The following is a 23,700-nucleotide window of genomic DNA, read 5'->3' on the forward strand; positions in this document are numbered from 1 at the left end:
ATTGTGGAATTAGATAGTTTATTCATGTAGCTTTGTGTCCTGGGTGAAAAATTGAATCTGCTGACATGGGCGATAAAACCAGTTTTCTCAGACTGGGTTACATATGCTATTTTAACAGCTAGCTATATGTTATTAATTTTAGCTAGCTATAGATGCAGAGCTATATGTTCGAGGTAGATAGCAGGGATTTATCCGCACTTTGTGCTCTATTTATCAGCAGGGTGGAAGAATAATGTGCCAAGTATGCAGTTTTCAACAGATCTACCCCAGGGTGAATACCCTGTGTTTTGACATTTAGTAGAGAGGATAAGGAAGTACAGAAAGCAAAAAAAGGGACAAATTGAAGATATTAATGCTATAACAATTGTGAAATATCATCTTGGAATTTACATTACCAAGTTGGACGTTGTTGAAAAGGAGTCTAAGAACAAGAAACAGAAGATGAGCAATGGTGAGGACTCCCAAGTCAGGCTTGAATCATGAAGGAGATAGCAGCAGTAAAGATGTTGACACGAAGTGTGATGGTGATTATGTGGTGGTAGAAGATGCAAGATTGATGGCTACTGATGAGATAAATGGATTCATATTTTCAACATTTCCCTCAATAAATCTGACTATGAAGCTATTTGTAATGGTCACAGACTTACCGACATGGATAACAATGATTTTAGCGAATCAGTTCCCTTCATCTGTTGGGGTTTGATTCAACTCTTAAACAGCGAAATGGGTTGACAATTACATCCAAATATTTTTCTGTCATGGTTGTCATTGGATTACTTCAAGTACAGTAGGATGCAGATTGCAGAGAAGGGGTTGTCAACATATTTGATTTGCTATTCGACAATGTTGATGATACACTGAAGACAGCTGTGTCAGAAATATTTTCTTATATCAGGTTAAGTTTCAAGATAGCCTCTACAGTCTGGTAGACGTGATTGTGGCTTATTTACTGTAGCATATGCCACAGCACTAGCATTTACCCAAGATTATGTAAATTTGCAGGCATCTATGATTCCTGCTGCTCTATAGCCATTAACAACAAGCCGGGTTCAGATGATCAACAAGGTGTTGATAACACTTCACCATCCATTGGACTGATAATGGTTTCATGATGGTTATTCATAAGTCCACTTTTTCCTTGACACCCTGTTCCAGCTGTCTCTTTTCCATACCATTCTTGAAATCTAGCCTTCATAAACTGTCTTACAGCCTCAAGTCAGGTGGCTGTAGCCTATCTGTACAATTGTTGGGACTGTCACATGCAAGATGTTGTGATCTTTCAGCATTTGCAAAATGTTAGGAGTGCAGTGCCTTTTGAAAACATCAAAGATAGCTAAAGCTGGATAGCTTGAATCAAGCATGTGTCTTCTCCACATATGGAAAGATGAAATGATGATCAAGCACAAATAATCTATTGTTGTGTTCCCAATGGTAAATCCAGTTAGAGGATGGTACAAACTTCTTGGCGGTATGGTCCCAATTGATGACTAATTCCGGTAGAATTTCCTCCATTGTATATAACCATTTATAACCATTGATTTGATTTCAATATTCTCTTTATTTCTTCAGAATTGTGGGGTATGATCTTTGCTTTGGAGTTTGTCCTCCTCTTTGTAAAACCCATTCTACCTAAGACTTGCTGTACCCCCCCCCGAGTCAGATTCAATTGCAAATCATCAAGTGTTGATTTACTATGCCTCAACAAGATCCCTCTTGCAACTCCAACTGCAAGGCGTGATTCTCTGGACCTCATAGCTATGATTTACCTCTGCAAATACATGTCCAGTTTCTCTCTGAGCAAGGAAGTCTGCCTCATTTTTTAACCAGGCAGTTCTTTGACTTCTGCTGCAGTTATATCCTCATCTGCTTGAGCCTAGGCTTTAGCCTCCTGACACTTTTCTCAGTACTCCTTTTCATAAGGCTTCTTCCAGTGCTATCTTAATTTCAAGCCTTGGTCTTAAAAATGTTTCACGGTTGTAGCTACACCATGCAAACTGGCATATTTTCCTATTTTCGCCCACTCAGTTTCATCCACTATAATTATGTATGACTTCTTTTGGGTTCCTTTCCATGTATGGTCCTCACCTGTTTATTAGCTGCAATTATAATTTGCAGGGGTGCAACAGCAGCCAAGTTGCCTTTTGGGTCAGTGAGCACACAATTCTTATTCATCTTAAAATACTGTTGCAGAGACATCTAGATTGAACTAGCAGCTGGAAAAGATAGTTAACCACTTAAATGATCTTTGCACTACAAATCTGTTTCACATTATGTGTGGACTGAAAAATCATTAAATTTTGTGGATGTTGTTTGTAACATGAAATCAATGAAAATTATTATCCCACGAAAATTTCTTGGCCTATGGTAGACTGATTTGATTTTCAAATTTTTCCTCAAGTCAGTCAGCAATGCCGTTCCCTGGCTGAGGAACCAAAACACAGCATATCAAGACATTTGTATTGCATGGAGGAAATATTGAATCCTTACAAATTCTTGAGATTATGGTAGCATTATGTAATATAAATGATAAACTTCAGAAATGAAAATGGGGTCTCTCAGCTGTCTAGGGTTTCAAGCCATAGGCTTTTATAAGTGGATGATGGTATCACAACAACTAATATATTGCAATCAAGGTACTTCAGGCTCTAGGTGATCCATGCCTAAGCCTGTATCTTCCATGTCAACGTCAAGTGATTACCTGCAATCACGTGATTTTTCTACACTAGCGTTCTCAGGTGAGCAGAAAGGCTGACAACCCTAAGTTTGCATTCAGATTCCCCTTACAATTCATATTTCAACCTGCTGAAGAGTATAAAGACGTACTGTTGAGCACTTATGAAATAACCAGCTATAATGATCTTGCTGAGCTCCTTGGAGAGAAATGGTATCTGCAAATTGTAAATGATTATGATGACTTCTCACGTGTATTGTTAGAAACAATTCAGTTTCATGCTGTTGACCCTAAGCCACTGTTGGACTTTAGTGCACATGGTGTGATTCCAAGTTAAAATCATACTATGCAAAATTCTGCGGTAGTATTCCCTGAGAACATCCATTCCTACATGTCAGTTTATTGTTTCCATGCAATCCACAATTTCTGCATTTAACTTGGCGTTTGCTTCTTTCAGTATCCCTAGATTTTAAATACTCTAATTTGTTTGTTTCTGTAGAATTTGTACTAGACTTGACTCCTTATCAAATGGTACGGTAGTACTGTTTAAGTAGGGATCTCCCAAAAATGATACATGTCGCCTAAAATTCCACCTTCAAAAATCATCCTAGAGTCATCTTACACGATGAAAATCACCTTTATGGAATAATATTAGTCCATCTAACATTAAAAACAAGAAAACACTAATAGGCGGTCAGATATAGAATTTTTAAAAATCACTAAAACTTGGATTTTAGACTGCCAGCCAGCCGGCCGGCCCGCCCACCCGCCCGCCCTAGAGGCCAAGCAAAGCAGCCCACGGCCACCATTTTATGCTACAATAACAAACTTGCGGCATCTAAATATGCTGCTCAAGGAAAGTGTTGATAGGGAAAATTCCTCGATATGGTTTCATTGTAACAAGAGGAAGACGGTGAGCCTGATTGAAGAAAAAAGGAAAGACAAGGAGTAGAGGGCACAAACTCGTAGGAACCCCAAAAGGCACATCCAACTGGTGAACTTATTTAAGCGCTTATGCACCTGTAACTTCACGATAGGTTTAATGCCACGCCTATTAATCAATCTTGGTTGATTAATAACTTTTGAGCACCAAGACTGCATCTCTTAACAATCTATGACAATGACACACCCCATTATTATTGGCCTAGATGTATTCGTAATGCTAGCACAACGAAAATATGAAGTAGTGGCACACCCCCTGGCTGACTCGAGATACTCTAATACAGCAGTCACCCTAATAGAACAGTCACATGTGTATAGCTGTATGCTATTACAAAAAACCAAACAAACTAGTATATTAAAAATTATTAATTTAGAAATTAAGTAGGGATCCAAGTGATAAAAAGTAGTGAAACAAGAGATGAATGATGGTATTACAGCATAGCTCGGTGGGAAAATCCCTACTTTGGAATTGAACAAAATGATTAATTGTTATAATATGCCAACATAGGGATTTTCCCACCGAGCTATGTTGTAATACCATCATTCATTTCTTGTTTCACTACATTGTATCACTCGGATCCCTACTTCATTTTTAAATTAATAATTTTTAATATACTAGTGATGGGAAGTAGACCTGAAATAATCTTTTGTCACATTCTCATTGTATTGTCAAATCCCTGTTGTGTAAGCTGTAGTATTGAGCCATGCTACTCCATGAATTCGTGCATTGATTCATCATGTAGTGTAAGTAAAGAGTCACATGCTTTAGTGGGATTTAGTTTGATAAACTTGTCAACAATTTGTCTGGACCTGAACTCAAAGAAAGTTTGATGCTTACATTCACAATGTTTTGAGGTCTAGCTGAACATATAGTTTATCATTATCAAGCCATAAATCTTTAATTTCTTCTTTTTTTTCTAAATATGGAAAGTGATCAGCTATTTTAAACTTTTGAATAAAAGCAATTTCTGGCCCACTTAAAGTACAACTTTTCAGAAATTTTTCAATGTACGTGAAAAGAAAATCCAGGTATACCGATGACCTTTAATGCAGCTTCATATGTTGAGAGATTAGTGAGTCCCTCGATGCTTTTAAGATGTGTGATTCATTCACCCGGTCAAGTACTCATAAGTCTCCAATTAACACATCAATCAGAATATCAGTTACACGCAGCAACATGTGCAAATTATCAACAACATTCTTCAAAGGAATTTTGGAAGGAGGGGAAGATGTGAAAAATAATTACTTGCCACACTGTGTTCCTAGTTTATTGTTTTCTTCAATAGTGTGTGCACCAGATTCAGGTTCTAATATTGACCACTTTATACTAGAATTGTGGCATTCTAAGGCAGAGCACTTGCACAAGATACAAATATAATTAGCACTATCAGTGCCAGTTATAGTAGCTAAATCTTCCAGTCTCCTTCAAGCTAATACTCCATGTTCCATTGATTTTAATATAATTTTGGTAAAGCATGATCACTTCATATCAGCAAGAGACAGTACCAGTGAATCATATTCTCCATGCAGCTCTTTATAATTCCAATGCAATGGCTAAGACTGTAAGATTTCTTTTAGTAATGTACAGCTGAAATTAATCACATGTAATTTGAGTCCCATCCCCTGTCAGTTTAACCCTCATCTTCTGTTTTGTGCATTAGGTAAGAATTTAGCAATCTGCAGAATATAGATGACAATCCTTAGCAAGTGTATAAATGTCACAATGAAAGAAACACATATGCACACACTATCATACAGTACGATAGTACTGTATAGTAGGGACCACAAAGGTGTAGGTGTGGCCCATGAGAAAACATTGCCCAAAAACCAGCTTCACTTTTCCCTAACGATAAAGAAGCAGTATTGGTTAGGTAAAACTAAGCCCAAACAAGCCTTCAGATCGACCCGAAATGCTTTCAACAAGTTGCAATGAAATTTTATTTAAAAACTGTTAAACAGAATTTTCTACTGACTGATGCCATCTAACGGCTAAGGCTATGGGCTTGATCTTTTCACTGTTCGACATCGCTTCGGCCTGAGGTGCCTTTTGGCATACTGCAGTACATACAATGCATTCTTCATGGACTTACCAGTGTCCTCCTTTGTGTCCCATTCATCTTTGCTGACAATGAAAAGTGTTAATTTGGCAGTAGCACGTGATGGCTTCCTTCGTAACGGGAATTGTCTGTGTTTTTCATAGTGGCTATTTTGATTGCAGAGGTGCTTTTCAAACAGTTCTTGATTCGTAATGCTGTGTAACAGGTTGAACATAGCTGACAACGAAGCATAATGGATACTCTTCACTTTTCAGACGATAATTGGTAGCTGGGGTGTGTGGCGCCATTGCAGTATGCATGGGTTCACCAGCTTTATTTTACAAAAAAAGTTAACAAACAAGTACACAAAAAAATTTGGAATTTTCAACTAGAGTAGGGACCATAGTACATTGATAAAAAGTACTGAAACAAGCTGGAGTAGTGCACAATATTAAATCACAGTTAAACAATAAGAAGTATTATATCCCTACTGTACTTTTCCATTATGGTATCTAGGGATATGACACTTCTTATTGTTTTACTGTGATTTAATATCATGCACTACTCCAGCTTGTTTCAGTACTTTTTATCTATGTGTTATGGTCCCTACTCTAGTTGAAAATTCCACTTTTTTTTGTGTACTTGTACATATAAGTACACAGCACATACCAAATCCTCAAGGCAAATCTTTCAAGGACTGCTGCACACCACATGTTCCATTAGGAGTAGGCTTTATATTCCAAACCTTTTAAAGTTTGTTGATATGAACCTTGTAATGCCTAGGCATTGTCTTAACACAGTTGTTACCACTGTTGGTATGCTCCACCTGATATATTGTATTTGTCCTTTATATATGCATCATATCTATAGTGTTTATGTCTGATTCTGGCCCAAGTAAACTTTCAATCTCTCAATCTAAGGTTTCCTCCTTCCCTGTAGCGTTGTTTACAATTCTAGCTTGAACAATGGAGTATGCTTCAGACCCCAACCAAGCCAGTGAGCCAAAACATTTATCTTTTTTGCTTTTTTTAGTTCTCTGTTGTGGTGATGATGGAAACTTTTGTTTGTGTATCCTTTACTATAAGCCTTTTGTAATTGGCTAGATCAAGACACACGATAGTGTGTCGTGCGATCAAGAAAGCCAGTGTACCACACCGTAAGTACATTGACAGAAAGAAAGAAAACAGCTTTTTCACATGTGCATAGCTCCATGGCCCCTTCTCCAAAGCGCACCATTTTTGCATTATAGCTGTCTGCCAGATAGGGTACACCACACAGCAAATTTGATTAAATTCACAACAGCCATTTGCGAGATATGGGCGTTCAAAGTTTCATTTTAATTTCTTTGTTTTTTTCTTATGCCATACGGGGGCTTCGATTTCTTTTCGCACACTTTGCAAAAATTGCTATAAAATGCAAATATGTAACTCGATTGCCTCAATCTTTGGCACAAATAAATATCGTGTAATGGTGGATTCACGTACCAAGTTTGCTGTGAATCTGAGGAATATCCAAGGAGTTATGAGCATTTATTCACATAAAAATTGATCAAACTTCTGTCACGGCATACAGGGTAAACCGGGTATAGGAATACCTTGAAAATTGGTGTGTAGATAGGCTGATCATGTAGCAGTGCCTTTTTAATAGTTTGAATAGCAGTAGAGTTACAGCGACAAAGTTATAAAGCAAAAACCAAACAAATGTAAGATCACAGGATCGAGATACTCTAATTGAGCAGTCACCACGGGGTTAAAAAGGTGTACAAAAAATGTTGAAAAAACCTCACCAGAGTTCGAACCAGGGATCTCCATACCTAACACCTGCATCCTTAACCACTGAACCACTGCTACCTTGGCTGATCATCTCACTTAATTTCTGCTTTATGAATGAAATTTCTAGCTTATAATCAAACGTTTGTAATAGATCTACCAATAGAAGTACTAGATTGTTCTAGACATTCTATGTATGTTCTATTACAAGTCCTCAACAAATGTGTACTCTATTAGAGCATTACAATAATATTATCAAATATTGAATTAAATCATGCAATGAAATACATTTATAAGTCTGTCTTCAATAATCATCATTGTATCTGCATAGAAAAGAAGAAATGTGAGTAAAAACAAACCTCAAAGTCAGCCATAGGTAGGGACCAGTCTATTTTGCTTTTTTTTCTACTTATTTTTCTTTCCAGCAATTCTTTTATTTTTCACCTATTATGCTCCATATTTTGCTCAAGAATTATAAATTTTGCTCAGCACTGATCTTTGTTAATTGAATATTTACAAGTGCAAAGCTACAGTTTCGCCTTAAAGTGACTGTTCTATTAGAGTATCTCGATCAAAAATTACTTCTAACATGTAAAGCAAGAAGCCAGCTAATATTGCTTAACATGTGTGACTGTTTTATTAGGGTACCTCGATTGTCACTTGTTGTTCCTGTAACAATTAGCTATGCATTGTCGATATTTTAGCGTGTCTGACTGTTCTATTAGAGTATCTCGATCTTTTGTGCAATTTTTATGTCCACTTCACAAAAATTGCACCTATTATGCCAGCATTTTGCTCATTGCTTTTACCCAACCATTATGCCAAAAATTTTGCTGGCGAAATCGACGGGTCCCTAGCCATAGGCTGGTTTTGGGACCTTATAAAGTACAAAAGGCACACAAAAACAGCCAAGCTGTGAAAAAATGGTGCAGCCTTAAAAAGCCTGGGTGAAAAAAGGGTGGCAGTCAAGAAATGGCTGCAATTATGTTAATGCTAAAAATGTTTAATAATGGCTATGTGCATTGTTAAAATTTATTAGCATTAACATGATTGCAGCCATTTCTTGGCCGCCACCTTTGATTTCACAACTTTTTTCACCCAGACTTTTTAAGACTGCACCATTTTTTTGCAACTTGGCTGTTTTTTGTGTGGATAAAGTTGTAACCTGGTTGTTTAAAACTCTTTTTCTGAAGTGCTTTGTTTTCCTTTAAAATACTATCTCACTCTGATCTGAAACCCTTTTCTACAACATCTTGGTGACAAGTTTTCTTATCTTTACAAGACAGTTTAATGGTCCATTCCTGTTGAAGATATTTTTTGCATCTGACAACCTCCTTGATACAAAATTTTTCACATTATTGACAATCAAACCGGTACGTTTGTATCAAGACACACGGTAGTGTGTCGTGCGGCCCAAGAAGCCGGCGCGCAACCCCGTGAGTATATTGACAGGAAGAAAGAAAACGCAATTTTCGTACCTCCGTAGCTCTGTGCTGCCTTGATGAAACAACACGAATTTTGCTGTGGACACTCCCTCCACCTTCAGCACTCCACATTCCAAATTTGAGCGAAATCGCTTCAAGCGTTCCCGAGATATGTGACTTCAAAAATTGGCTTAGTTTCTTCGTTTTTTTTTCTTCTTCTTATTTTTCTTCCTCTTTTCGCACACTTACAAAAACTGCTATAAAACGCGAACGCCTTATCCGATCGCCTTGAACTTTGGCACACAGAAGGGGGGTATAAAGGCGCATCTCTGTACCAACTTTGGCTGGAATACGATAAACAGGCAAAGAGTTATGAGCGATTATTCACGAAAAATAACACCAATATGTTGTCACGCCTACAGGGTAAACCGCGAATGGGAAGAAGCTGAACATCGGTGGGTGAATAGGTTAACTATTGAACCTCAAACCTTTTGTGGTTTGAAAGAAATCGAGCTAAAAACCAGGAAGATACAACGAAAAAACCAACAGTGTGTAACAATTACGCAATCGAGATTAGTTAATAAAAAACGACTGCTTGCCACGCCTACCAGGTAAACCGCTTGGGGTAATGCTTTGAAAATCGCTGTACAGATGGAGTTATCATCTTAGAAAGGCTCTTCAATAGTGTAGAAGAATCAGACTTAAAGCCACGGAGTTATAACACGAAATCCAACTTGGTGTAGCAAGTACGAGATCGAGATACTCTAATAGAGCAGTCATCATAATAGAGCAGTCACCCTGAACAGAATTCAAGAGATCAGTTAGAAATAAGTAACCTGTATAGAAATCAGCTACAAACAAATCACCCTGTAGATAGTTCAGCTACAAACAATTCACCCTGTTCAGACATCAGTTAGAAGAAGTTTTCTTGTAGAGAGTTTAGTTACAAACAAATCACCCTGTTGAAAGATCAGCTAGAAGATGTCACCTTGTAGCTAGTTCAGTTACAAAGAAACCACCATGTAGAGAATTCAGCTACAAACTAGTGACCCTGTAGATACATCAGCTAGAAGAAGTTACCTTGTAGAGAGTTCAGCTACAAAGAAACCATTCTGTAAAGAGCTCAGCTGCAAACAAATCACCTATACAGAATTCAGGTACAAACAAATCACCCTGTAGAGAGATCAGCTAGAAGAAGTTACCTTGTAGATAGTTCAGCTACAAACAAATCATCCTGTAGAGAGATCAGTTAGAAGAAGTTACCTTGTAGATCGTTCAGCTACAAACAATTCACCCTGTAAAGAGATCAGCTAGAAGAAGTTATCTTGTAGAGAGTTCAGCTACAAAGAAACCATCATGTAGAGAATTCAGCCGTAAACAAATCACGTGTAGAGAGTTCAGCTACAAACAAATCTCCCTGTAGAGAGATCAGCTAGAAGAAGTTTCCTTGTAGAGAGTTCTGCTACAAACAAATCACCCTGTAGAAAGATCAGCTAGACGAAATCACCTTGTAGAGAGTTCAGCTTCAAAGAAACAATCATGTGAGAGTTCAGCTACAAACAAATTGTCCTGTAAAGAGATCAGCTAGAAGAAGTTACCTTGTAGAGAGTTCAGCTACAAAGAAACCATCATGTAGAGAGTTCAACTACAAACAAATCACCCTGTAGAAAGATCAGCTATAGAAGAAATCACCTTGTAGAGAGTTCAGCTACAAAGAAACCATCATGTATAGAGTTCAGCTACAACAAATCACCCTGTAGAAAGATCAGCTATAGAAGAAATCACCTTGTAGAGAGTTCAGCTACAAAGAAACCATCATGTAGAGAGTTCAGCTACAAACAAATCGTCCTGTAGAGAGATCAGCTAGAAGAAATTACCTTGTAGAGAGTTCAGCTACAAAGAAACCATCATGTAGAGAGTTCAGCTGCAAACAAATCACCTGTAGAGAGTTAAGCTACAAACAAATCTCCCTGTAGAGAGATCAGCTAGAAGAAATCACCTTGCAGAGAGTTCAGTTACAAAGAAACCACCATGTAGAGAGTTCAGCTGCAAACAAATCATCTGTAGAGAGTTCAGCTAGAAACAAGTCACCTTGTAGAGAGTTCAGCTAGAAGAAGTCACATTGTAGAGAGTTCAGCTACAAAGAAACTACCATGTAGAGAGTTCAGCTGCAAACAAATCACCCTGTAGAGAACTCAACTACAAACAAATCGCCCTGTAGAAAGATTAGCTAGAAGAAGTTACCTTATAGGGAGTTCAGCTACGAACAGATCACCCTGTAGAGAGTTCAGCTACAAACAAATCACCCTGTAGAAAGTTCAGTTACAAAGAAACCACCATGTAGAGAGTTCAGCTGCAAAAAATAAATCACTCTGTAGAGAGTTCAGCTAGAAGAATTCACCTTGTAGAGAGTTCAGCTGCAAATAAATCACCCTGTAGAAAGTTCAGCTATGAACAGATCACCCTGTAGAGAGATCAGCTAGAAACAAGTCACCCTGTAGAGAGTTCAGCTAGAAGAAATTACCTTGTAGAGAGTTCAGCTACAAAGAAACCACCATTTAGAGAGTTCAGCTGCAAACAAATCACCCAGTAGAAAGTTCAGCTATGAACAGATCACCCTGTTGAGAGTTCAGTTAGAAACAAGGAATCCTGTAGAGAGATCACCTAGAAGTATCACCTTGTAGAGAGTTCAGTTACAAACAAATCACCTGTAGAGAGTTCAGCTACAAACAAATCACCCTGTAGAGAGATCAGCTAGAAGAAGTCACCTTGTAGAGAGTTCAGCTATAAAGAAACCACCATGTAGAGAACTCAGCTACAAACAAATCTCCCTGTAGAAAGATCAGCTAGAAGAAGTTACCTTGTAGGGATTTCAGCTACAAACAAATCATCCTGTAGAGAGTTCAGCTACAAAGAAACCATTCTTTAAAGAGCTCAGCTGCAAACAAATCACCTGTACAGAATTCAGCTACAAACAAATCACCCTGTAGAGAGATCAGCTAGAAGAAGTTATCTTGTAGATAGTTCAGCTACAAACAAATCACCCTGTAGAGAGATCAGCTAGAAGAAGTTTTATTTATTTTATTAATGCTTTACAGCACAAGTGCTGAAGACCTGGTCCTACAGCCTGCTCAAAGACTTTAGCTACTTAAGGTGTGTTTGAAAAGTTGGAGAAAGGAGAAAAAATCCATGACTGGACCTAGGTAGCCTCGAACCTGCAGCCATCCGATTTACGCTCGAACGCTTACAGGAGTCTACCAGGTGGTCAGGATGTTTTCTCCTTGTTATTTTCATGTAATTATATCCTTAGGAATTCTAGAGAGTAACACATTATCTCTAAGTACCCCAAGTAGAACCACGTTACCTTGTAGAGAGTTCAGCTACAATGAAACCATCATTTAGAGAGTTCAGCTTCAAACAAATCACCTGTAGAGAGTTCAGCTACAAACAAATCACCCTGTAGAGAGATCAGCTAGAAGAAGTTACCTTGTAGATAGTTCAGCTACAAACAAATCACCCTAAAGATCAGCTAGAAGAAGTCACCTTGTAGAAAGTTCGGTTACAAAGAAACCACCATGTAGAGAGTTCAGCTACAAACTAGTGACCTTGTAGAGACATCAGCTAGAAAAGTTACCTTGTAGAGAGTTCAGCTACAAAGAAACCATTCTGTAAAGAGCTCAGCTGCAAACAAATTACCTGTACAGAATTCAGCTACAAACAAATCACCCTGTAGAGAGATCAGCTAGAAGAAATTACCTTGTAGATAGTTCAGCTACAAACAAATCACCCTGTAGAAAGATCAGTTAGAAGAAGTTACCTTGTAGAGAGTTCAGCTACAAAGAAACCATTTTGTAAAGAGCTCAGCTGCAAACAAATCACCTGTACAGAATTCAGCTACGAACAAATCACCCTGTAGAGAGATAAGCTAGAAGAAGTTACCTTGTAGATAGTTCAGCTACAAACAAATCTCCCTGTAGAGAGATCAGAAGAAATTACCTTGTAGAGAGTTCAGCTACAAAGAAACCACCATGTAGAGAGTTCAGCTGCAAAGAAATCACCCTGTATAAAATTCTGCCACAAACAAATTGCCCTGTAGAAAGATCAGTTAGAAGAAGTTACCTTTTAAAGAGTTCAACTACAAAGAAACCATTCTGTAAAGAGCTCAGCTACAAACAAATCACCTGTACAGAATTCAGCTACAAACAAATCACCCTGTAGAGAGATCAGCTAGAGGAAGTTACCTTGTAGATCGTTCAGCTACAAACAATTCACCCTGTAGAGAGAGCATCTAGAAGAAGTCACCTTGTAGAGTGTTCAGTTACAAAGAAACCACCATGGACATTTCTGTAATCAATATATATATTATATATATAATTTGTACATTTACTGATAAAATATTTAAAGTACATCTACTTCATCTTTTCTTCTTCCTGTGGTAAAGAAAAAAAGATAGGTTAAAAAAGTCCCAAAACCGGCCAGTTTTGGCGTATACAAATACAAAAAAAAATGAAATCTAATCCAAAATAGCCAAGCTGTAAAAAAAGTGTGTGGCCCTCAAAAGGCTATGGTGAAAAAAGATGTGAAATCCAAGGTGGCGGCCAAGAAATGGCTGTGATGGTAGGTTAATGGTAAAAATTTTAATAACGACAATTCAGGTGAATTTTGTGCCAAGACCAAGCGACACAAAAATTCACCTGAATTGTCGTTATTAAAATTTTTACCATTAACCTACCATCACAGTCATTTCTTGGCCGCCACCTTGGATTTCACATATTTTTTCACCATAGCCTTTTTGAGGGCCGCACACTTTTTTTACAGCTTGGCTGTTTTAGATTAGATATCAATTATCATCTGAAAAGTAAAGTATCCATTATGCTTTGTCGGTTATGTTCAACCCCTGTTAAACAGCATTACAAATCGAGAACCGTTTGAACAACACCTCTGCAATCATAATAGTCACTGTGAAAAGTACAGATGATTTCTGCTACACGAAGGTAAGCCATCACATGCTACCGTCAAATCAACACTTTTTGCTGTCAGCAAAGATGAATGGGACACAAAGGAGGACACTGGTAAGTCCATAAAGAATGCATTGTACATACTGCGGTATGCCACAAGGCACCTCTCAGGCTGAAGCGATGTCAAACGGTTGGAAAATCAAGCCCATAGCCTTAGCCATTATTGAGCTACGCTTGTCTGAAGTCATCAGTCCGTTACTTACTTACTCAGTCAGTAGAAAATTCCGTTAAATAATTTTTTTTAAATTCCGTAGCAACTTTTTGAAGGCATTTCAGGTTGATCTGAAAGCTTTTTTGGGCTTAGTTTTACCTAACCAATATTGCCTCATTGTCGTCAGGGAAGATTGAGGCTGATTTTTGGGTGATGTTATTTCGTGGGCCACGCCTACTTTTTTGTGGTCCCTACTATACAGTACTATCACACTGTATGTTACATTTATAATCTGTTTGCCATGAGTATATTTTGCTTGTGGTATGTATCAGTGTAAATAGCTAATTCACCTTGAACTTGAAGAGAACAGTGCATAGTGAACAAATATATTAATACCATACAAAATATGCATTCACTATTGTTCAACTTCCCTCTTACACTTACATGGTATGCTGTAGCAATAAAAAGTTAAAAGCTATGTAATAGTTGTAACATGGGCATGAGGGCTTTGCCTGATATGTATGCCCGACTGCCCGAGGGCAGAGAGCATACATATCAGGCAAAGCCTGAATGCCTGTGTTACAGCTAATATGTAACACTTGTTAGGCTGATAGCCTATGCAGGGCAATCGACTACCCAAGCCAATGCAAGTGCAACCACTGGATGTATTATATATGCACGCCTACAATTTTTGATTATGGGTCAGCACCTAGTACATTCTGGTTATGTTTGGTTTTAATAAACGGACATATCCTAGAGATATCACGAAGAATTTCCGTTACGCGAGTTTAATGTTTTAACCAGTGCTATTGAATCGTTTATGGGAAAACTACGCAGTTCAGTAAAGGCCTAGACAGGTAAGCTTGCTTGTAGAGTGGTTATTCCGTGCAGAGTGGTAGCTTCGTGATGGGGGCATGTTCATATTAAAAAACATGCAGAAACAATCAAATGAATAACCTATAGCACTAGTTTTCACCTTAGCCCAACATTTTTCAACTCGTAGGATGGCGAGGATTACAAAACGCTTTCTGTTTGAGTGCTTTTCATAGCGAAATCCAAGTCGTGTATCCTAATCACGTGAGTATTAATCGATCCCCACAATTGATTTCAGCATCAACGTCTATATAATCACTGCCAGGTTGTAGCCCGGTCTACGTTTCGTATGTAGCCCGGCTAGCTGGGCTACATACGAAATGTAGCCCGGGCGGCTCCTTTGATCTGAGGTGTGAAAGTGTTACATATATATTTACATTATGTTCATTATATACTGACATTGTGTATGCATAACTGTAGACTTGGAGAGGTGTGCAGTCATGTGGCAGCTTTCCTTTTCAAAGTAGCGCTGGGCGGTATTGCATTTTTGCTCCTGGTATCTGGTATTAAGAAAATACTGGTATTTCACAATACTCTAGTAATCAACTTTTATTGGTGATTAAAACAATCAAGTTACTATCCAAGGTTGGATATGACTTGGTTTTACTCTGTAGTAATAAACTGTTTGCACATATCCATTGTAAAAGTTGTATGCATCCAGTAACCTACATATACACATTTAAGCTCTCATTCCCTCTTTGTCAATCAGATACATGTAGACATCTCCAAACCCCAATTGGTCAGGTCATCACTTTTAATTTCTCAACAAAGTGTCTTTGGCTTAGTGATTCGTAGTAATTTGAATACATGGCAACTTTGTGAGTAGTGAAGTAAAACATAGTCTCCAAAATATTTATACGTATTATCATGTGACTACAAATAATGTAATGGAGTGCCACACCTCAGGTCACAAGTTGCTTATTTCTTTAACAGGTTGCCACATTGCCGTCGCTGAATCACCATCTTCTGAAAAGCGTTATATGTTGTACTTAAGCTACATATATGCTGGAGTTTTATTATCAGACAGTTAGAGATCCCCCCGCATGCCGCCTTCAAAAATCATCCTAGAGACATCTTACATGATGAAAATCACCTTTATGAAATAACATTAGTCCATCAAACATCAATTACAACATTACAACAAGTAAACATGTAATAGGCAGCTGGATACTAAAACTCTGAACCTAAACCTAAATTACTAAAACTCGGATTTTAGTCTGACTGTCAGCCTGCCCGCCTGCCTGCCTGCCCGCCCGCCCGCCCGCCCGCCTGCCAGCCAGCCAGCCAGCCAGCCTGCTTGCCTGCCTGCCAGCCACCCGCCTGCCTGCCTGACCATAGTTGCAAGGCTAGATTCTAAACGAAACAGCATACAACCATGATTTTACGCTACAATAACAAACTCGCCAGTGGGTGTTCTTTTGGGGTTCTGTTGAGTTTTTGCCCTTTGTGCCTTGTTTTACCTTTCATCTTCAATCAGGCTGATCATCTTGTTGCAATAAATCTGTTCCTTGAGCAGCATATTTAGATGCCACAAACTTATTTAAGTACACACGCTTGGTAAATACCTGTAACTTCATGATAGGTTCAATGCCACACCTATTAATTAATTAATGCAATCTTGGTTGATTAATTACGATCGAGCACCATGCCTCCTAACAGATTTCACAATAACGCAGCCCGTTATTATTGGCCAAGCTGTACATTCATAATGCTAGTGCAATTAGAATATGAACTAGTGACACACCCCTTGGTTGAATGGCTGACAGATATGCTAATACAGTAGTCACTAATAGAACAGTCAGACGTGTATAGCTGTATGCTATAGCAAAAACGCAATAAACTAGTATATTAAACATTATTAATTTAAGGGATCCAAGCGATAAAACATGGTGAAACAAGAGATGAATGATGGTATTACAGCATATCTTGGGTGGGAAATCCCTACTTTGGCATTGAACAAAATGATTGTTATAACAGGCCAATGTAGGGATTTTCCCACTGAGCTATGCTTCATTCATTCTTGTTCACTACTTTTTATCACTTGGATCCCTGCTTCATTTTTAAATTAATATAGTTTCTAATGTACTAGTACTGTATTTCATGGTTTAATTCTAATTATTGTTATTACGAGCGTACGTACACTATACTTCCGCCTAATCACTGATGACTGTAATAATCCTATGCAAATACAGGAATTCCCTCAGATTTTCCCTGCATGGTCATATAAAAATATACATACGTAACTGATTTAAGTGCATGATTAAAACAATAGTAAAATCTTTTGATCTATGGTGAGCATCATTGCATTCCAAGAAGTAATCTGCAGGGAAGAAAAGAAGACAACTACAATAAATAGCATTGATAAAATTATACATATTGTGAGTGCATATACTAGCTATACCAGTATAAATAATTACATAGCTGTGTTTACAAAATTGCATACATAGCTAGTTACGCTTGTAGTAAAACCGTAGGTACGGAGCTTTGTAGGCACTTTGCAATTGTAAAAATGCTACATCACGTTGCTTTAATATACAGCTGTATATACCCAGTATTTTGCAGGGGTGTATTAATTTTTAGTTAAAACATGGAATATGATCCGTACTTGACACTGTGTCCAGAGCTAGCTATCAGATTTTCCATCATCACCAATAGTCCAGGCTAGAAACTTAGATTTTCAGGTCAATCTTGTTTTTCAATATGAAGTAATTGTTTAAGCTGTTCTAAGTCAATTTGTACCTGCTGAATCCAAATCTGATGCGTGCCAGTTGCTGAACCTTAAGTATTTTTCTATAAATAGAATCAAAGATGACCCTACCGATTTTTTCATAGCTATAGAGCCAGCCATCCACATTAATCCTTTCACAGTAGTATTTGTATCTATAAATAGATAGAATAGGACCTACTAGCTCCTAAAATAATCAGTTTTGTCCTTATAAAGTAATTAATGACATCATCAATGCCTGTTTGTACATGCACGTATGCCTGTAGCTATGCATAATATGCCTGCATATGCATGCACATTGTGTGTATTTGTATGATGGAGCTCCAAGGTGGTCACTATTACAGGTTGCACTGTACCTAGACACCTTCACTCTGTAAGACAAACTTGGCATGCCTTGTTGTGAGTGGTTATTGGAGGTGTACACTCCCATACAGCAATAATAGGCTACCAATTTTCACTGCATACCCAAGGCCGGAGGAGACGGTCCGGTTGGTCAGGCCTGAGCCGGACCAATAATCTGGAGTTGAACCAACTAGCTGACCAGCTCGAACTACATTACTCTCATGCAATCTTTGGACGATCACGTCTACATGTAGCTACGTACATTTTACAGATGTTATTGAAAATGCATGACACGAGTAGTTACCTAGTTTCTCAGCCTAACTAAAGCACAGAACTACACGTATAGTACCTCCAATTACCTTACAGTACAGCATAGCATTCGTATCGTTTTGTACAGAAATGATTGTGGGTTCTACGTACAGTATCACGTGTGCTGACAGTTGGCATTTATCATGTGTAAGGCAGGTGCCTTCTTTGATTCTAAACCAGCACACTTATATCACAATTCAATCTTCATAAAATAATCATTAGCATTCCTTGGCTTGTCTCTCTTGGCTTCTTTTACTGGGCGAAGGGCTGGCAGTGACAAACCAGATGACTCATTCCGCGACAAGAAGCTGTACACCCATACATTACATGGTGGCCATCTGGATGAGATGTTGAGTAGACATCACTCCTCTTCAACTATCCACTCATCCTGTCGAGATACTGAGCAAACTCTCAGTCTCACCCACATTGCGCCATTTTCTGATTGGTCTCATGACTGTCCACCAGTATAATTATTTACGTGATGATCTGTTCACTTCATACAAACCAGTATAGTATTTTTGTAGCTGTGTAGCTTTTTATTGTAGCTGTGTGAATTCACCGTATAGTAACTATCTTGACTAGAGTATGTTGTCTAAGTTGTTTACCACACTAGTTCGACCCATCTTGGAATACGGTAATGCCAGTTGGGGACCACTATTTACCCTTGATCAGAGAAAGGTTGAAAAGGTACAACGTCAAGCTACCCGTCTCCTCCCATCATTACATGACAAATTCTATACTGAGAGGCTGTCAATACTATCCTTACAGGCCCGTACGCAGGAATTTCAAAAGGGGGGTTCTAAATTGAGGCGGTAGGCGATCCCAGATGACGCTGAAAAAGATTTAACATTCAATGTCCTGAGAATAGCCTCAAATTGCTTACATGCAGAAATGCATGCACTGATTAAATAACTTCTCACACATTAGTGTTGACACAAATTCCACTCAACATGGGCCCATCACACACTAATACAAACAAGAGATTAATATATGGTTGTAGCGCATGTACACTCCAGCATTTCTAAGACTGCTCAGGGTCATTCATTTCAGCTATAAGCTAAACCTTACATTTCACCATTGTCCAAACATGGATGATATAACCACAATAAGGCCAATATGAAAACAACTGACGGACTCACACACTTGACACTTTTGAATTCATATCATTGGATGCAACAAGCCAGGCTTACTTGTGTTATAATTGTTGCTATAATTACAGTCTATCAGTCACAGTGTCCATCAAGTCTGGTGCTCATCATTGCTATTCCGGGCTCTTATTAGAAAATATTTAACAAATTACGATTGGAATTAATCGAAATAATATTAATAGTAGCTCTCAGTGCAGTATGATCGAGGATGGCTCGATGGATAGCCTTATTAAGATATTGTAAGTAGAATAATAGAAGCCTTGGCAATAGAGAGAAAACCACTGTCTGTATTCATACATCACAGGGGCGGATCCAGAGTTTGGAAAGAGGGGGGGGCATCTTGCTGAAAAATGCAGTTGAAGACCAAAAAAAAAAAAAGGTCACAACAATAATAACTGGTTATCCTTTACCAAATATATCACGTCTGTTATGTAAAATAAAATCCTATTTATAGCTTCATAGGTAAGCTACACTGCCTCATGAACATTGTGACTGCTCTATTAGAGTATCTCGATCTTGTATGCAATTTCTTGAAGGGGGGGGGGGGGGGGGGCATTTGCCCCAAATGCCCCATCCTGGATCCGCCATTGCATCATTAAAGCGGTTTCTACGCATATATACACAGATAACCTCGAAGCGCTATGGTTAATACCGCTGGAAGCCACACGCGGTTCAGCTGGTAGAAGCCATGGAAGTCGTGTGATGAATGCTAGAACACAGATTATAGTTGAAAAGATCGTTTTACAGTAAAAATAAAATTTCCAGTTTAAAATAGGGGGTTCGGTCGAACCCCCCCTGGGTACGGGCCTGCCTTACCATCACTGTTGTATAGACGCCAGAGGGGTGATTTAATTTTTCTATACAAAATTCTTAACAACTATTTCAGCTCTGACTTTACTAATCTATACACCTACTCCACTACCAGGGGACACTAGTTTAAATTGTTCAAGCAACATTCAAGACTGTTATGCAGATCTAATTATTTTATGAACAGAGTGATTAATGAGTGGAACAGTTTACCTACCTCTGTTGTAGAAAGTTCTTCAATTAACACTTTTAAATTGCTGTTAGATAATTATTTTTTAGATTTACTTTTGTATAACGCATTGATTGGGTATACAGGCTTTGCCTTTACCCGTATTTAATCATAATCATAATCAAACTATATCCTAGCTAAAGGGGGCCATGCTGCATGGGTTCCCTGTGGAATTTGGGGGGAAAGTTGCAAGTTGCTAGCTAGTTTTACTTTAAAATTTAGCAATTTTAAGGCATTTTAAGCCTTTAAATTGCAAAAATTCTGCAGCTCCTGGGGGATGCACCCCCAGATCCTCCTTGAACTTCTAATTGCTAGCTAGCAGTGAAATATCACTAAAATTGCATATCTGAGTGTTCAAAATTTTCCTGTGGGGACATTCCCCCAGACCCCCTAGAATGCTCGTGCTTTGCACTTTGCAGAGTGCGATGCTTCGCTAACTGTGCAACAGCTCCTCTCTTATTGGCATATATATAGTAGCAATTTTAACATTATAGTCAATGGCCTGACCAACTCCATTTTCCCTCCTCCGGCCCTGATACCACAACATAATTCATTACATCTCTTGAGCCCATTGTGGTTCCACCACACCAAATGACCCAATCATTATTTACGAAAAAATTTGAAGAATTTTAAGCAGCATTTTTTGAAATATAAAGGATTAAAGTTTATAATACAGTACTTTTGAACCATAAATAAGTAGATATCCCATAATTTAGGGATCACTGGAAAGGTCAATCAACAGTCTTCCATCAATGAAAATTGTGTTTAAAAATATGTACACAGTGCGAAGTTACAGTTGATTTTGTAACGAGAGATGCACCAATTTTTCATGAAACATTCAAAATATTTGTGGTCATAAATCAGAAACTATGGGGTGTATGGAGCTAAAAAATTGCATGAGTGATAAGTACCACAGGTACTACAAACACACCAATTTTCGTCAAAATCCGAGAGGTGACCCTAAATTCCCTGTTGATTTGACATGGAATGCCCAGGTACAACTTCCCACATCTATTTGCACTCACTGTCAGTTAATTAGAATCCTTTGTGAACTTATTCATGCTGTAATGGTTAAATGTTATGGTTACAAGGTAGCTAACTTATGACTTTGGATTTGGATTTGATTACTATGAAAGGCAGCCAAAGGCTGATACAACACAGGGGGTGCAACTGCACAACCCCAAATAATAAACACAATACATTGTAAAATTATATGATTGTCTAAATGTTTGGTCCAGGTGATAGTCATACATGATCATAAAAAACCGAGAATTCATGTAGGGTAGAACATTCAATTATTTCATTCAGTAAATTATTCCAGTCAATAATGATGCGAGGGAAGAAGCTTTCTGATAATAGTTGGATGACTTGGCACCTAGTCTATGACTGCTATAGTCCATCAATTCACAGGTCATCAATGTGGGTCTCTGGTGGGATAGTTAACAAAACGTTCTTAACTTCTCTATTAGTGTATTTTAATGCAGTGCTATTCCTGCTATTCCCAGTTAAAATAATATATCATGCAAGTAATAGGGTGACTTGTAAGGGTGTTATGTGGGTGAACACTCTACATGGTGACTTGTTTGTAGCTGAAATCACTACATGGTGACTTGGTACAGTCTAAAGGGTGACTTGTTTGTAGCTGAACCCTCTGCAAGATGACTTTCATCATAGCTGAAACCTCTACAGGGTGACTTGTTAGTAGCTGAACTTTCTACAGGATGATTTGTTTGTAGCTGAACTCTCTAAGAGATTCAACCACTATAAGTTCAGCTACAGGTATCTGCCCTATCTGTTTTCCTTCCATGTAGGTATTGTTGTTTTTGTAGCTAACAGCACTACCATACTGTTTGATAATTGTTGAATGACAAACAAATAAATTCGTAAAGTTTTATTGACACAATTGATAGTATTGTATGTGACCAAAGCTACTTTACATCAATTGATAACATTGTATCAGTAGTTAAATTGTATGCTTTATTATTACAAAATGCAGCCTACTTATTTACTGCTGGTGGTTGTCACATACCTAGGCTACCAGGGCTATGGTATTAAAATGGTAATTTGAGAAGTATCTAAACATTTGATTTTTGTAATGAAAAGTGACTGAAGCCTTTTACTTGTAGCTGCTGGTCCTCCTGATGATGTCAAAGCTACAGTGATATCATCTCAGAGCATTGTAGTCACATGGACTCAATCCCCATCACCTGATGCTATTGGCTACCGTATCTCATACACTACTACTGCTTCATATATCAGTGTTAGTAGTAGGAGTGGAAACATGACAGTGAATGATCCAAGTACTACAAGTCATACCTTCACCAGTTTGGAGGAGAACACCCCCTATACCATAACTGTACAAACAAGAACTAACAATGGATTTAGTGGCAATAGTGATGTAGCATCAGTAATAACATGGACAGCTGGTAAGTGATACATAATATGATGTGATATAAGGTCATGTTATAACTCCACAGTTCCTAGTTCACCACCACAGAATGTGATGGTAACAAGTGTTAACCCATCATCACTGAGGGTTTTATGGGATCCACCAATAGAAATTGGTCGTAATGGACCACTTACTGGTCACATGATCCAATACTACAGGGTTGGATCAAACAATATGATTAGTGAGACTGTTCCCAGTGGAACTACACTTACAATATCAGGACTAGTTCCATTTGTTGATTAATCAGTGAGAGTTGCTGCTATAACTGTTAATGGAACTGGAACATTTAGTGATCCTCCTGATGTACAAACTTCAGGACAAGATAGTTAGTATATTATTAATATGTTTAAATCAATGCTTTTTCTTTATAGGTCCCACTGTACCAAGATCACTGATGGTGGACAGTGTTACTGATACTACAATGACTTTATCATGGATAATACCTGATCCAACTAATGGGATAATTACTCAATATCAATTACAATACAGAAGATGTACAGGTGGAAGTTATACTTCACTACTACCATTTAGTACTGAAGTTACACGTACAGTAACTGGACTAGTTGTTAACACTGAGTACTGCTTTAGAGTAAGAGCATATACTGTTATATCATTAGGACCTAGTGAATGGACTGATGAAGCTAGGGGAAGAACTTGTAAGTCACATATGATACAAGTTATCATTGTCACCTGATATCATGTAGATGGTCCTCCCACTATTGTTAGAGCTGTGACATTGTCACCTCATAGTATTGAGGTCACATGGGATCCACCAGTAGCTAATGTTGATGATATTGATGGTTACAT

At 38.2% G+C, this 23,700-nt stretch overlaps 1 protein-coding gene across 1 annotated transcript; it reads left to right on the forward strand.

Annotated features, from left to right (window-relative positions):
• The first annotated feature begins 448 nt into the window (after positions 1 to 448).
• Positions 449 to 23,202, forward strand: LOC136256561 (receptor-type tyrosine-protein phosphatase F-like). The gene is made up of 4 exons (XM_066049540.1): positions 449 to 697; positions 2,727 to 2,991; positions 22,571 to 22,870; positions 22,922 to 23,202. Exons 1-4 carry the CDS (start codon positions 449 to 451, stop codon positions 23,134 to 23,136), a joined length of 1,029 nt encoding a protein of 342 aa, XP_065905612.1. The 3' UTR covers positions 23,137 to 23,202.
• Positions 23,203 to 23,700: the final 498 nt, after the last annotated feature.

The sequence above is a fragment of the Dysidea avara genome, chromosome 5, assembly GCF_963678975.1.
Source record: "Dysidea avara chromosome 5, odDysAvar1.4, whole genome shotgun sequence".
Lineage (NCBI taxonomy): Eukaryota > Metazoa > Porifera > Demospongiae > Dictyoceratida > Dysideidae > Dysidea > Dysidea avara.

Excerpts from the sequence above, each read along its gene's own strand:
- LOC136256561 (XM_066049540.1), top strand. The coding sequence starts at position 449 with ATGGTGAGGACTCCCAAGTCAGGCTTGAATCATGAAGGAGATAGCAGC. Across the intron at positions 2,992-22,570 it reads GTTGGACTTTAGTGCACATG|CTGCTGGTCCTCCTGATGAT; the intron begins GTGTGATTCCAA and ends TTTTACTTGTAG. Across the intron at positions 22,871-22,921 it reads AGTAATAACATGGACAGCTG|TTCCTAGTTCACCACCACAG; the intron begins GTAAGTGATACA and ends ATAACTCCACAG.